At 36.6% G+C, this 15,277-nt stretch overlaps 1 protein-coding gene across 1 annotated transcript in view; it reads right to left on the reverse strand.

Moving 5' to 3' along the window:
* The window catches only part of TRPC4 (transient receptor potential cation channel subfamily C member 4), a 166,549-nt gene that overhangs the window by 109,898 nt on the left and 41,374 nt on the right, over positions 1–15,277 (reverse strand). The window contains exon 2 of the mRNA XM_031684604.2: positions 8,133–8,537. Within this exon, the coding sequence (XP_031540464.2) occupies positions 8,133–8,510 (378 nt within the window). The 5' untranslated portion in view covers positions 8,511–8,537. The remainder of the gene's footprint in view (positions 1–8,132; positions 8,538–15,277) is intronic.

Genomic DNA, 15,277 nt, shown 5'->3' on the forward strand with positions numbered 1-15,277 from the left:
TCTAGGATGGTTCAGGGTAACTGGGAGGAATCCATTAAATAAATGTGGAAATATATACCGGACAGTCAAAAAGAAAGTTTGAGTATACCCTACTGCCGCACTCATGCATTTAATCCTCATTAAAGCCCTATTATTTAGTAACTGCTTCCACATCTGTTAAACAAAGATTCTAAGGCTTTTTTGAAGATTAGCAAGAACGCAGTCTGCAATTGTTAGTGGCATCCACACGGGTTGCCAGAGGGGAGAAAGCAATTTAAGTCCTTAGTTACTGACGGTGACTTTGGGTAAGTTAACTTTAAAAAAATAGCAATAATAAAGACTGTTATGAGGTTTAAATGAGGTAACAGCGTAGAATGGCCTTGAGAGAATACGTGGCACATTGTAAAGCTCAATAATCACCAATAATGTTTTTATCCCTTGCCTACAACCACGAAGGTAAAATGTAGTAGAAATTTACAGTGTACCTCAACCTATTAATTTTTCAAATTGAGTATTGTTTTTGAGGAAAATTATTCAATATACCACTAGTTGAGGATTCTCTGATATTCTGGACAGTGGATAACACGTAAAATCTAAATAAATGCATAATTATTTCTAACTTATACTTTACTCATCATGATATTATTGCATTAAAAATTCACATTTTTACTCGATGATGCTGGTATTGCTTGACAATTAAGCCTGTGTCTCGAAATCAAACAAATCTAAATACTTTCTCTGGGAGATTCCAGAAGCTAAGAAGTGTTGCAGTTCGGTTACACAAGTGAGGGGGTGAGGATCTTGCAAAGTTAAACCCACTCCACTCACCCAGCATGATCTCCTTTAAGAGAAGAGACATTATGCATTCATTAGGTAAATTTGTAATTATGAATTGTTCTTTCCCTCCAAAAACCACCCACTCCTTCTGGGTGAATTTGAGCATTCTCTAAGAAGGCTGTGTTCTATAAATCGACTCTTACCTGCTCAAAACACACAGTTTGGAATTATTGTCAAGAGTTTCCAACACACGATTCAAATACTGGAGACTTGACACTGAGATATCTAGAAATGACTTGATTCAGAAAATCATTTCATCAAGAATAAATTGTGATGAAATTGAGAGCATGTCTTTTTTCTGAGTGCTTGAAAAATTGGTTCTTGAAATTCTGCATAACTTCAGTCCTCATTTTCTTGTGCTTCAGATATTCAAGCAATAAAAACTTAACTCATTTTGCATCTAATCAGAGTACAAGTAAATATGAGGTGGAAAGGGCATTCTGAGAACAGTTCTGAGACATTGTAATCACAACATGTCTTTTTAAAATTCCCAATTATATTAACACCTTATCCATTCAATTAATTACAACTGTTAAGTGGCATCTCAATATTCCTCAACGATTAATTTTTTAATTATTACAATGAATGAAGTTCAATTAATATATTGCCTACTGAGACATCATGTAATAGTTTTAGATTTAATCACAACATTTATGATGGATTGGGGGGATTTAATAAAAATGACCCCCCAAAAGCTTTTCACCAAAGCTCACATTTGAAAGATGAGTTTTCCTCTTTCTTATTTTAACATACACTCACTCCTCATAGCAGCATCCAGTACTTCACAAAGCATTTGCCTTGAGGACTTTTTAGACTCTTCCATGTACATATGCACTTTTAATTAAATTGAATTTAATAAGTGTAAAATGCTCAGACAGCATCGAAGTGGAGGAATCAGCAGGTAATGAGCTTTCTTAATGCTCATCACATTGGTGTGTTAACTGTCTAATCTTAACAACAACCTGGTGAGCAGGGACAATAAACCCCCTCTTATTTATGAGAAAGTCAAGGCTCAAAAGGCTTAAATAAGTTGTCTGAGATTATAAAATAGGATTTATATCTCTCAACTCTTTTCACTATTTCTCACTCCTTCCTTGTCCACAAACAGAGTATAAGAGCCCTGTCTTGTATTTTCTTACTGTGTGATGGAAATGCCTCAGTGCTTACTTACTGCTTTGCTTCAGATTGTTTTTTGCTCCTTTCTCTTTTCACTTGAGTTTCAGAAAGCGCTAAAAGCCTTCTGCTCTTGTGGGTTCCAAACATATTTAATAATGATGATGATGATGATTTTTACTTTCATAATAAGTGTGATACACTGAGAGCAAAGAGCAAGAGAACATGGTCCCGAAGGATTACTTCTCTATAATTTACTGGCCTTCAAGAAGAATACAATGTCAACGTGTATTATTTTATGAGTCAGAATGACCAGTTAGCTTAAGCCACTTTATCATATTAACAGTGTAACATAGCCCATCTTTTAAAAACTCTTCCATGTAAGGCAGAATTATTCAGATCTCTCATGATTGCCATTTGCCAGCTGATTAAACACAATCTATGCCCTATGTTGTAATACCTTTAAAAATCCCTGCTGTGGGAAAATAAGACTCGACTGAATTTTCAGAGTACTTGTTAATAAAAATACTTTATACTGGTTACTACTTTACTTTATAAAGATCATATTTAGGGATCATTTTCAGCCTTTTCATTTTTTTAAAATTATGTTTTTATTGAAATGTAGTTGATTTATAATGTTGGTTTCAGGCATACAGCAAAGTGATTCAATTACAGATATACATACATACATCTACATATATTTTCAGATTCTTTTCCATTATAATATATTACAAGAAGTTGAGTATAGTTCCCTGTGCTATACAGTAGGTCCTTGTTTATCTATTTTATCAGCTTTTTCATATCAATGGTGGATTTAGACAATATTATAAACAACTTTTCTATTGATATTTTACATCAAAATATAAAGAGAGGATTATTGATGATTGGTTGAGCCATGCCTCACAATAGGATAAGTATTTTGGGGGGAGAACATCTTTAATATTTTACTGTAGTTCTCTCTCTTGCTCTTGCTCTCACTCTCAGTCTGAATCTTGGTAGTGACTAAGATTATGATTATACATTTATTTAGTTTCACTTACTGTCGATATCAAGGATCTAATAAAGATAAATAGGAAGGTGTAACTCCCATTGGTTAACCACCAAGGAAGTTATTAACATGTTTTCATTCTGCAAGGGGCAGCTCTAAAGCTTCGAGCATATTGGCTGTCTTGACATACAATGTGACTGAAGAGGGGCCATATGAATTTCATGGGACTGTAGAAGGTACATTATTTGTGAAGCCTAAAGAGGAAAATCAAAGAAATGCAAGAGATAAAAGCAAACTTTTTCTCTGCCCAGTAGCCAGGGGTATATTTATTAGCATCCATATCAACTGAAAAAATGTTCTTTAATTTTAGTCAGCAGGATGTATTTCGGGTTGGAGATATATTTGCATTAACCTGCTAACGCCAACCTCCTATTTCTCTCTTTGATTTTCTGATCACTTCATAAAAGTGATAGGTACTGTTTCTAAAGCCACAAATTGTATTAGCACATCTATAGAAATTAGTATTTTTTTTTAAAAATTTCCTATGTGCACTGAGATGGAAACAAAAAAAGGTAAACTGAATTAAATTCTCCTTCGCTCTCTCTAAGCAGGGTTTCTATTTCTAATGATTGTATTTTTCAAATGAAAAGGAAGTCATGCTCTCGAGAAGGAAAGTTGGCCAGTGCTTACTCAGCTCCTTCTTTTCAGCGTTCTGTTGTATTATTTGTATCTTTGTTTGTTAAAGGAAGGCAGAGATCGTGGCATAATACAGTAATAACCGTATATGATGTTGTTATTACATGTTACCCTATAAAACACTTTAACAAAATTTTACCTCCACCAGACTTTAAGAAGCAAGTAAATTAATTCTATGATTAATTCCAATTAATAGCCAAGAAAACCAAGGCTCAGAGAGATTCAGAGACTTGTCCTGTTTGCAGGTGGTGAACAGGGTAGAAGTCAGCACTTCTGTTACTCAGCTCTGCTCTTCCCTGGCATTTCAGAGCTTCTAATGTCTTAGTATTTATTGAGCAACTACATGATAAATGGCATCATGGTATTCAAGATAGAGACATAGCCTAAATATGCAGCCCTGGAGGCTTCTTTTAAATGTATCTAGCTCATATTGTAAATTAGGATAATTAACTAATCCTTTAAATGATCCCTGTTCCAATGGGTGCAATGGCTAACGCTGGACAGCACGGTGGTCATCTTTTGTGACTCCTGTGTTTTAACAAGCCCCCCCCAGTATTTCTGATGATGCTGAAGACTAAGTACCACTGTCTAAATGAAGAGAGAAAAAGAAAATTCTGTTTCTGATAAACATTTACTGGAGCCGCTAAAAAACTGAAATGGAATCTGGCTTTAGAAGACATCAAAGAGAAAGGTCTTCTAGAAATAATTAAAAGTCAAGGAACCCATCAATTGACTGAAAAGTGGGACTAAGAAGTCACTCTCAGTTATTCTCCGTAGAGAAAGAAGGTATTAAGGTTAAAGAAAAGTTCAAGTCATCGGAGAATATCAGAAGAGTGATCCTAGCAAGGGAGCCGTCCCAGTACGAATACATAATGTCCCATCGTCCTGCCGAGCGTGGAGCACGGAGGCTGTGTCTACTGCAGGACAGAAATCAGTTATTACTCTTCCCACTCTTTACAGTAAAAATGAAAACAAAACCCTAAGAACTCGATGCCCTGATTTATGAAGATCTACATTAAATATGGAAGGGAGTAGTTAATGATCTATGCCCATCTGTGTATCTGGCAAAACCTAAGTATCTTGATTAGATGCTGTGTTGAGAAAATAACATAGACATTTAAACAGTATACATGGGAAAGGAGAGACAATCAATGTCACAGTGACGGAGGACAGATGATTTTATGTGCATCAATGTCCTCCCTACTGTCTGTGTATCAATCCCAGACCCCTTTCTTAAGTCCAAAATTTCTAATTATCTCCTACATGTCAATTTCAACCAAAATCAAAAACTGAGTATATCCAACCAGGTCCCACAAACCTTTCTGATACTCTTGATCTTAGTTAATGGAATGAATTTTCCCAGCGATAAACCCTTAAACATTCTTCCTCCATCTTGGCCTTTCTCCTGCTCCCCTGACACCCTCTACACAGTAATATTTTGTATTTACCGAGTCCATTTAATTCAAGTTCATAATTAGCCAAGGATTCATTTCTCTTTTTCCTTTTCCATTGTGATCACCTTTATTCATATCCCCATGATATTTTCCCCAACTCTCTTCACAACTAGACCTTAAACCTCTAGAAAACAGGAGTAATGTCTCTTCCCCAGTGCTCAGCTAACGCCCTGCACAGTAAGCATGTGCCAACTGTAAATTGCTCCCAGGCGAATGTACTGGATTAATGTGCAGATTAATCTGAAGTCTCACAGCCCCCAGGATTTCAGGATGCCAGCACACATTGCAGCTTCTTCCAGAGAAAGAAACAAATATGTGACAGATTTGTAAAAGAAGAATATATTTTCAGATCCACATTCATCACATTTTAAGTCCTAAGTATTCTAATCATGAGATTTGTATGCTTTTTTAAAAATATTAGATCCATTTTTTTTGACTCATTTTAAGACAAGCTATGTTTATTTTGTCCACTTGGATATTATTGTGTTCAAGTTTTAACCACTGGCGTCAGTAATCTCAACACGATGAATAGTAATGTTTTCTAGAGCCTTGAGGGTTGCCCATGAGAGTGGAAATTAGGTAAATTATAATAACACACAAAATAACTTTCAACAATCATGAGTATCATCTAAGGAATTACACTGTTTGAGAGAAAAAAATCCTGTCAAGAACTTACTTGTTACCTACAAGACACTGGTTTATGGAAACTGCTATTCCACAAGATGGTGGCCGTACTTAGGAGATGCATAATCTAAGTAAATCACAGATAAACAGCCAAGCTCTCATGGGGTTTGCCTGCCCTCCCCCCACCCGACCCCTGAGGCCATCTTTTGCGCACTACACTGTAGAAATGTCATGATATAACAACCTCACTGTCATTGTTCAAGACACCATGGACTTTGAGGTAGACTGGATTTTCTCTTTCCAAATTATAAAGTTTGAAGAAAAAGATACAATTCCTTTTGTTTGTTTATTCTCAGTACCTTCGCTGAAAAGGGATTCCAGAATGTGCAAATAGGAAAGAAAAAATCTTGGCTTGCAAACTGATCCAAGAGAAATCTTCCAGAAACACATGGCCTGGGATATTTCAGACTCCTGGCAGATTGCAAACCTTTACTGCCTTTTATTAAAACTCAGGGTTCAAATCAAGTGCCTCTAAGGAGCCAGGACCTACTTGTCAGACTAGAATTTAGCTCAGAAGTTGAACATCTTCCAACAAACACTCTCATAATAGCAGATATCTTCTCCAGACACCAAATTACTTTGGCTGGCACAAATGTCATTGTCTAAAGAGACACTGAAATGTTTGGTCAATATTCTCTAGAAAATAGAATTAAGAAGGTTATGCAGTAATAAACAGGAAAAACACCAATGGCCATTTTGTTCTAAAGACTTGCTGTGGTCTAAAATGATCCAGACCCACAGACATTAATACCTATCTTGTGGTGGTCTATAGAGACATAAAACAAGAGGGTGTACACTATAAAATCACTGTTATTAAAAAATGCAAGTACTTCAAGACATGATCATGGAAGAAACTTCCAAATCACAAGGTGACTGAAAGTAGCACCTGAACCTACACAGATAAAAACAGACTTCTACTCTTTCCTGCCTAAGTGTCTTTGCATTTCTCCAGTGGTGAAAAACTTGGATGTAACATAACAAGTATCTTCAGAAATTCCATTACCTGTCCATCCCTGTCGAGGGTTTGTACAAGTTCGGAAGGATAAATGAAACAAATTTTTCTATCAGTAAAGTTTTACCAGTATGTTGAGAAGGTAATCCACAAACAACTGGCTGTGAAACAAACAAGAAAAAGCCAGGAAAACAACAAGCAATGAAATAGGGGTCTTGTGGAGTGTTGTTTTATCAAAGCTTGGGGTCCGTTAAGGAAAAGGGGGTGCATGGTGGGGAGACATAAGAATGGGCCATAGAACGCGGGCTTCTGGAGAGGAGTTTTCAGGAGATGTGCAGCTAAGAAGTTCTCTTACTAATGGCGAGGAGTCTGCTGAAAGTCCTCCAGTAAAGCAAAGACAATAAGAGCTACAGCAGAGCTCGTCTTCAAAGACTGCAACGTCTCCTAAGAGCCTATCATTTGCAGAGAACTGTTGGCGCATTAACAAACAGAACAGAAGTTGCTAGAGCTGCAATGGCACAGATTTGTGTAAGATTTTACTTTAAAAGGCAGATTTTGAGCCACTGCAGTACATGCGGTGTCTCTGCAATTAGTCAATTAGACTTGAAACAGGGAAGGAAGAGTTCAGTGTGAAAGGATAGAGGATCGAATAGACAATTCAGATACAGGCCAGTAAGAAACAGAAGGAACTAGACAGACAGAAATAGATGCCTCATTCATTTCTGTCTATGACATCGCCACTTCCTTGGTGGTTTAAAAAAAAAAAAGAAGCAGGGAGAAAACAGGAATAAAAACCACATTGTATTTATAATTTTGTGCCATTTTAGTTTATTTTCTACTGATGACATAAAGATAAAGCGACATTTTGCCATCAGTGAACTTGATATAGTTAAGCCTGCGGTCAGAGTTCAGTTATTTTCTAGTAATCTTTTTAGATTTTTAAAAAAAAATATGTAAGTCTCAATTTAAAACCATTTAATGGGGTTTGCTAAAGAACCATATCAAAATTAGATGTACAATTCGCTTCTGCAGTAAGAGGCAGAATTCCTGAACAGGCAATGAGGTTAAACAGGAAAATAGCAAAATATTGTAGAATATCAAAAAACGAAGATGAGAAAAAACACCCACCCATACCTAGGAAGCCCTGAACCTTGTATCTTGACTCTCACATAGAAATGTCTCCAGTGTACGGGAAGCCAACATAGGTGACCTCGTTTTGCTTTAGTTCCCACTGAAGTCTGACTTGCCAGGGTGGGAGGGGCAGGTGGTGGTGACTGCTGGAGAGTATAAACTGGGGGCTTAACGGTACTCTTCTGTCATAGCGGTTCTGATTGCAGGTTTTCTGTTCCTTAAAATTTGGGGAGAATCTGAGCATCCACAGAAACTTTCTGCAAGCAAAAGAAACTGAAAAAAGTAGTTTTGCACGTACCTGTTTTTCTCCGCTGGGCTTTTTGTGGTTCAGGAGCAGCTCCACAGCTCCGACGACCTCTTTCCTGATGGCGTGTAACAGAGCATCCCCGACGTAGACGTTAAAGCTTAGGAGCAGTTCGATGAGCTCCAAGTTCTCATTTTCGATTGCGATGAGGAGAGCAGTTCTTCCAAGAGGATCAATGCAATTAATGTTGATTTTAAAATAGATTTCAGCTTCCTCGAGGGATTTCTTGACACTTGCATAGTCTCCCTTTTCCACCGCGTTTAAGTAGGCTTTCTCCGATGGTGAGAGTTCCGACTCTGCTCGGACTATCCTGAGGGGGATGCGGTCTCTGTAGGGGGCATTAACATTTCTCTTGTAATAGAACTGAGCCATGTCTCATGCCATGCTATTTCTTTGTCCCTGAAAGTGCAAACAAAAACCAAAAAAACCCACAAGGATTAGGGTTAGCACTTTTTATTTTAAGGATGACGCATCACACTTAACGATGATGCCAATAACAGCAATGAAACCATAATTATTAAGTACTAAGAGTTATTTTCCCTTTAAACAATGGAAGTAGACCATAAGTACTCGGTTATTTAGAATTACAGGGTACAAAGTTCTTATCTAAGAGGAATAAACAAAGGCTAGTATTCAGCAAGCTATTTTTAAAAGTTACTTTCAAAGTGATATTTGTCAGAGGATGCACCTGTAATTTTTAAAAATTATTTTCAAAATTTATCATAAATATATGCAGTTTTTCGCAGAGGACCTTGAAAATCAAAAGCTGTCTTTGACGTCCCTAAACTGGACCAGGGATATTCGAGTATGTCATTCACTGTCAATTTTGCTCATCATGGAGATGCTGTTTAGATGACGGAATATCACTAAGTGGGCAAAATGCTTTTCATTTGTCATGTATTCTGTTCTTAATGTTTGGAAGTACTGATGTTAAAGTTTATGTGAATTAATGATACTAATAGCAATAAAACACCATGCTGAGCCTGGCAGGCATAATTTTATTTTTTTTCCTTTTGTAAGTAAATTCACTGAGGAAAAAAGAATGTGTACCAATGGTATTAATTATTAAGAGGAATCTAGGCAATTCAATTTCCAAAGAAAGAATTTTAGAAAAAGACTATATAGAGAGTTTATGATGAAAATGCTATTTTCTTAATTCTATGACCTCTCTATAATGAAACAATAAGCCACAAGGCAGGAATATATTTGTTGTGAAATGGATTATGATTTTGAAGTTACAGTAGACACACAACTGAAGATGAGGAAATTATTTAATAAGAGATAATAATAAATAAGAGATTGTCATCTTGAACGAGATTAATTAAAAGTCTCACGTCGCTAGAAGTCATATTGATTTGGTAATCATCTTAGTGATACAGATTTAGTGAAAAATGTAATATGTTTTGAATATCATTTCTTTACTGCTGTTAGTTCCTGATTTCTTACTTACGGTCTGAACTATTTTATTATTCTCTGTCATTTATATTCAACTCACATGTTTATTTACATATATTTACTACATCAAATTAAAATGAATGGGGCATTCAAGGTACCTGAACATGCATATTCATCTTAATTGATCTTTTTAGACTTAATCACTTTATAAGTAAATTAACCTGATTTGAATAATGCTTTAACTGTAGATTAAACATGCACTGCATTAACAAATGTGATTATATTTAATGTAATGTTCTCAATTTGGGGAATTATGCATTGTTTGCATGCTACCTCATTTAACAGTAATTTCAGTTTTCAAGTAAAGTTTTATCTTTTGATATCCAGACTATTCATCATGGTTTTGCAAATATCTAGATTTAGGATCTAATACACAAAACTGTGATTTCATAATTTGTTCCCTTCTGGCATGTTACATTCAACATTTTATTAAGGCCTCTTCATAGACTAAGCAAAAATGGTAATCTCATAATCCAGAATATTTTTCTCAAATATTTCCAATTTTATTAGTCTTGGTGTTTTAAATGTATAATGACCAACTATGCAGAATGGTCTAAGTTTATTTTCATAACTGCAAGCAAAGGGTGTTGTGAGTTTTTAAATGCCAATATTACTTTTTTAGAGGAAGATGAAAAATGATACTGGTGTTCAAATATGCTAATTTTAAATGTGCAAATTTCTTACTGGAAGCTTGATTATAATTTTAGTAGCTGGAGGATGCTTTCACTCACCAGAACAATGGGAATAAAATTTATATTATCAGATAACAAAGACAGTTTAATGTTCCTCCAGTATAACTAAAAATTCAGCAAATCAACATCATTCTAGATGCTACATATCTCATTTTAATTTTCTGATTCCAAATGTCCCATATATGTATCAGTGGTAACATTAAAACACCTGCCTCAGGAAACTAGCTGTCAGCTCACTTCTATACATGTCAGCATCCGTTAAGAGTGTGTGGCATCAGTGTTGTGGTTTATTTTACCAGGACTACAATGTAAATGCTTCATAATGATAACAACTGGCATTTATAGCCAATCTCAGCAGTATCCATTCTCTGTTACCTCCCTTTGCCCTTGCCCATGGCTCTTGGAAAACTAGATGGATTTTCCTTTTTTAGAGTTGAATTTGAGGTTTCCCATCAATAATATTTTTGCTTAAGACTGATTTGATTGGAGCATACCCAAAATTCAGGTTAAAATCAAAGTATGAACCCCCCACACACATATTTACAGTCTCAGAAATTCATCTGAATTATGGCTCAATCAGGATCAGAAATCAACCTAGAGGATGCAAAAACTCTATTCTATGTTATTTTATTTCATTTATTTTATTTTATTAATGATGGCATCAAATTAAAAAATTAGATGGCTAAACAGCATTTGATTTCTCATTTTCAGAGGGCAAGATGTTGGTGACAGTGAAGGGAATGGTGGACAACACAGAAGACACTGGAGAATTTGGGCAAGGGGAGGGGACAGACAATGAGAAACTAGACATTAAAATTTATGTCATTTAATCCCGGTAACTGTCATAAATGTAAACTATGTATGTACTTTCAAAAGGAGTAATGCAATATTGAGAGATACATTCTACTCAATGCTGTATTTAAGATGCGAGTTGGACATGAGATTTTCCACTATATAACCTGTCTCTCCATCTATAACAAGAGAAAAACAGCACTGATGAAGGACTGGGTGAGAAGAGTCAAAGGGTCAGCGCTAAGAAAGACCTTTTATCTGCTGTCCTCTTTCAATGTCTTGGATTTGAAAAAAAATATAACAATTCATGGTGGGAAGGCCAGGTAGATTTGAAATATACTTAAAATGTAATACATTAAATAAATAAAGTTTAAATATTTACAACAGAATAGTAAAACAGAGAGAGAGGAAATGGAGCAACTCCGACTGATGCTAAAAATTTAAAAGAGTAAGGCAGATCATATAATTTTTCAGTATATCAACTCGTCCTTCTGGATTACCGGTGATGCAGCGATACTGTGGAAGGACAAAAACCAAGTTTAACACTTTAAAACTGTGATACACGAATGTAATTGCAAGTGTTGAGGAGGCTGACAGTGTTCCTGAGCTGACACGCTTATCAGGGACTCAGGAATTGCTACCAGATAGAAAGTCTGTAAAAAAAAAAACAAAAACAAAACAAAAAAAAAACCAGGGGATTTGGGGCAGCAAACGCTGTGACCTAAAATGTGGAAACAGAAGTCTGTTCCTGGTCCTGCACTTTCAGAATGAACTTCCTGGTGGGAAAAATGATACTGTTCTCCCCGTAAGTTATAGATTTAGCATATGATTTCAGTGTCCTCTTTATAACACATACACCAGAAGTGAACAGACAGCTTCATCAAGTTATGTTTCAAGGACTTGGAAGAGATATGGAGAAAGTGATGGAGAAAAAAATCAAATCTTGCAATGAGAATTTTTAATTAACCTAACACTTATTTTCCCTAAATGTTTTAGGGACTTAAGGAACAAAAATGTGGGGAGAGCTGCACCTTGACATAAATCCCAAGACAAACTTTTATGATTTTTGTTTGTCTGTTTGCTTTGTGGGAGGAGATAATTAACTTATTTATTCAATTTTTTTTTTTTTAATGGAGGTACTGGAGATTGAACCCAGGACCTCGTGCATGCTAAGCATGCACTCTACCCCTGAGCTCTACCTACCCTCCTCCCTCCAAGAGAAATTTTTAAAAAACTGTCACTAAATATGAAAACGAAAATTACCTAAACAACATGAAGATCCACAGGGAAACAAAAGTTCTAGATATTTTTAGGGATCTGAAGGCATATTCCCCAAAAACTAAACTTAGTTGTACAGTGGAGAGAACAGTGAACTTGAATTTCAAAGAACACAAAGGAAACAAAATACACAGAAATCTCCACTCTTGAGTAGACATTATTAAAAGTAAAATAAAATTTCTCCATGCACCTTTTTTTGTTTTTTTGCTTTTTGCTTTTTATTCCCTAGTTCACTGCTAAAAGATACGTTTGTGCAGTATGATCTCATGACAGAGTGAGAAATAAAAGATCCTTTATTTTTTGTAGGGATACTCCTGAACATACTTAAGTTGCATTTGTACTTTTTCTGAAATCTGACATGAAATAACACTTTCCCAGATAACTTATTCACACTCAATCCAATTTGGGTTTTCTCTTGCTGTTGGTAGAGTATATTATCTCAGCAATAATCACTGGTATAATGCGGAGTCCACATAAAAACACGATGCCCTCATGTGTGCTATCCTTCTGAATTCCAGACCCTTTTTGGCTTTCTTTAGGCAGGATGCTACATGTAACCTTAGTAGCTGCGAGTCTTAGGCCAAAAATGCCACATATTGACTGAAACTCAGCCTGACCAAAAATTAACTGCCAATTATTTTTTTCTCTTGCTTTGATGTTTAAAAGCATAACAAACTACCAAACTTCTTTAAAAGGTTTTGGAGACATTTCTATGAACTCCAAGAAGACGATGTTCTCTTACTCAATGAAAGAAAGAACACTACTTTAACTAAAATATTATGACATACTAGGATCTTAAGGAAAGAGTTGGGATTAAACTTATTTTTAAAATGGAAGTCCTTTATGATCTAAAAAGACCAAACTTTAAACACTAAATATCCCCATTAAAAAATACACACATACTGAGGAGAATGGCATATGCAGGGCAAATTTTTTAAGACCCCACCTCCAAACACCATCACATTGGGGGTTAGGACTTAAACATGAATTTGGGGGAATACAAATATTCAGTCCATTACAGACAGCGACCTAATTTTTTTTTTTTCTTCAGAAGCTCCTTTATGACTGTACACTCTTTAGGAGGGGTAGGCGAGTCAATTTTTTATGTCATCCTTGTAAGCATGCCTGGCAAAGAAAGTTCTGCTCTAAGCTATTTACTTTTATTATTATTACTACTTATTTAAACATTTTTTATTTGCCCCAATTTTTATCTCATAGGATTTAGAAAACCCATTTGAGAAAACACTTGTAGCAAGCAAAGTTGGAATCTCCACCCTGAGAGCTGGCACGTGTCCATTGATCTATTTCCTTTTCCTCGCCAAATTCAAAGCCAAAGATGCTCTCTCCCCATCCGCGCTGCTCATCCTGCCATCTGAGCTGTCCTCTAAAACTTCCCATCAGTCCTCTCCATCTTTCATGCGTTAAATCTTTTTCTGCAGACTGACTCCTTCCCCTCAAACTACAAATGTACTGACCTCTCACAGAGGTATTTTTAAATTCTATTTATCTCTGACAGTGCTCTCTCTCTCTCGTCTGTTTTTCTTTACTTTATAAACTTTAAGCTCATCTCTCATTTGCTCACTTTCTCTCTCTAATGTGGTATTTACCTCTCTCACAGAATACATTTTATTTTTCTTTAAATCATGCGTGTCCTGCTAGTTGCCAGATCCACTTTGGCTTCATAATACTCGACTTCTCAGTAGCCCCGGGTGACTGAGCCCTTTGACATGGAAGGCATCCTGCTTTGAGCTCTGCCACCCTCTTCTCTCATGCTCTGCCTCGGTCTCAGCATTACCTCTCCCGGTAGCTCACCCAGCTCCGTCTAAAGCCAAAATACTGTTACCGGGGCTCTGCTCATGGCTCTTTTGTCCACCTTATTCCCATTCATCATTCTCATCCATTACTCATGATTCAAAATGCTCCATAAATCCCATATGCATTTTAAAATGTTGCCAGACCACCTCTCTTTCTTAAGTTCTAGACCCACACTGTCCAACATGGTAGCCATTAGCCACATGTGGCCATTTAAATGGAAACTAATTAACATTAAATGATAATAAGAGTCATTTCTTAAGTCTTTTTCGCCACCTCTCAACTGCTCAGCTGCATTCCCTCTGTAAAGCTGACTTACTTTATCTGCTTATCATCTTTTGCGTGGCTACCCCAGTGTCCTCCTTCTCATCTCACTGACGTGATGCCTGCATCCTCCCTATTGGCCTCCACGATGCCAAGTGCCTCTTATCTCTCAAATGTAAAGCTGACTCAATCCCTCTTCACTGAGAAGCCTTAAACGACTGATAACCACTCATGGGACGACTACCAACCTCTTCTGGAATCCTGGACCTCCGTGATGTGGCTTTTAAGTTCCTTCTTAAATGGATCTCCCAAGACAGTCCTGGGAAAACTTACTTTGCACGGACAAGAATACCTGAGTACCGGGCCGCTTAAGTGCTAAGCATTTTCTCACCTTGTCCTTTGCAACAGAAATGTGGTTCCTCCCTTTCAGCCTCTGGCAGCTCCTGCCAAGTTTTAAAATCTGTGAAGCATTACGGCCTCTAAGAACTTTCTTCCTCTTCCTCTTAAGGCAGAGTTAATGGCCTTTTTAATGCGTCTTCATAAACCCTGTGGGCCTCTTAAGACGAAGAACATTTTTTCCTGTATAAGAGACTCCGACTTATCCAGTGTTGCATCCACAATGCTAAGCAAAATGGTAAGTGCCCCAAGTTTGTTGATGAATCGGTGAATTAACGACTATACTTTTAGTGCTATTCCTCTGTCATTTTGGGTAAAGGAATAAAATGAACAGGGCAAAATTGCTGGAAAAATGGTTTAGCACTTGTAGGTCCACTGAATGCAGCAATGAATGACTGGACATCCAGTCAACAGTCCTGAAGCTACTGAACAGCCTGCGTAAAGCGCCTT

This window comes from Vicugna pacos, chromosome 14, assembly GCF_048564905.1.
Source record: "Vicugna pacos chromosome 14, VicPac4, whole genome shotgun sequence".
In the NCBI taxonomy this organism is placed as follows: Eukaryota; Metazoa; Chordata; class Mammalia; order Artiodactyla; family Camelidae; genus Vicugna; species Vicugna pacos.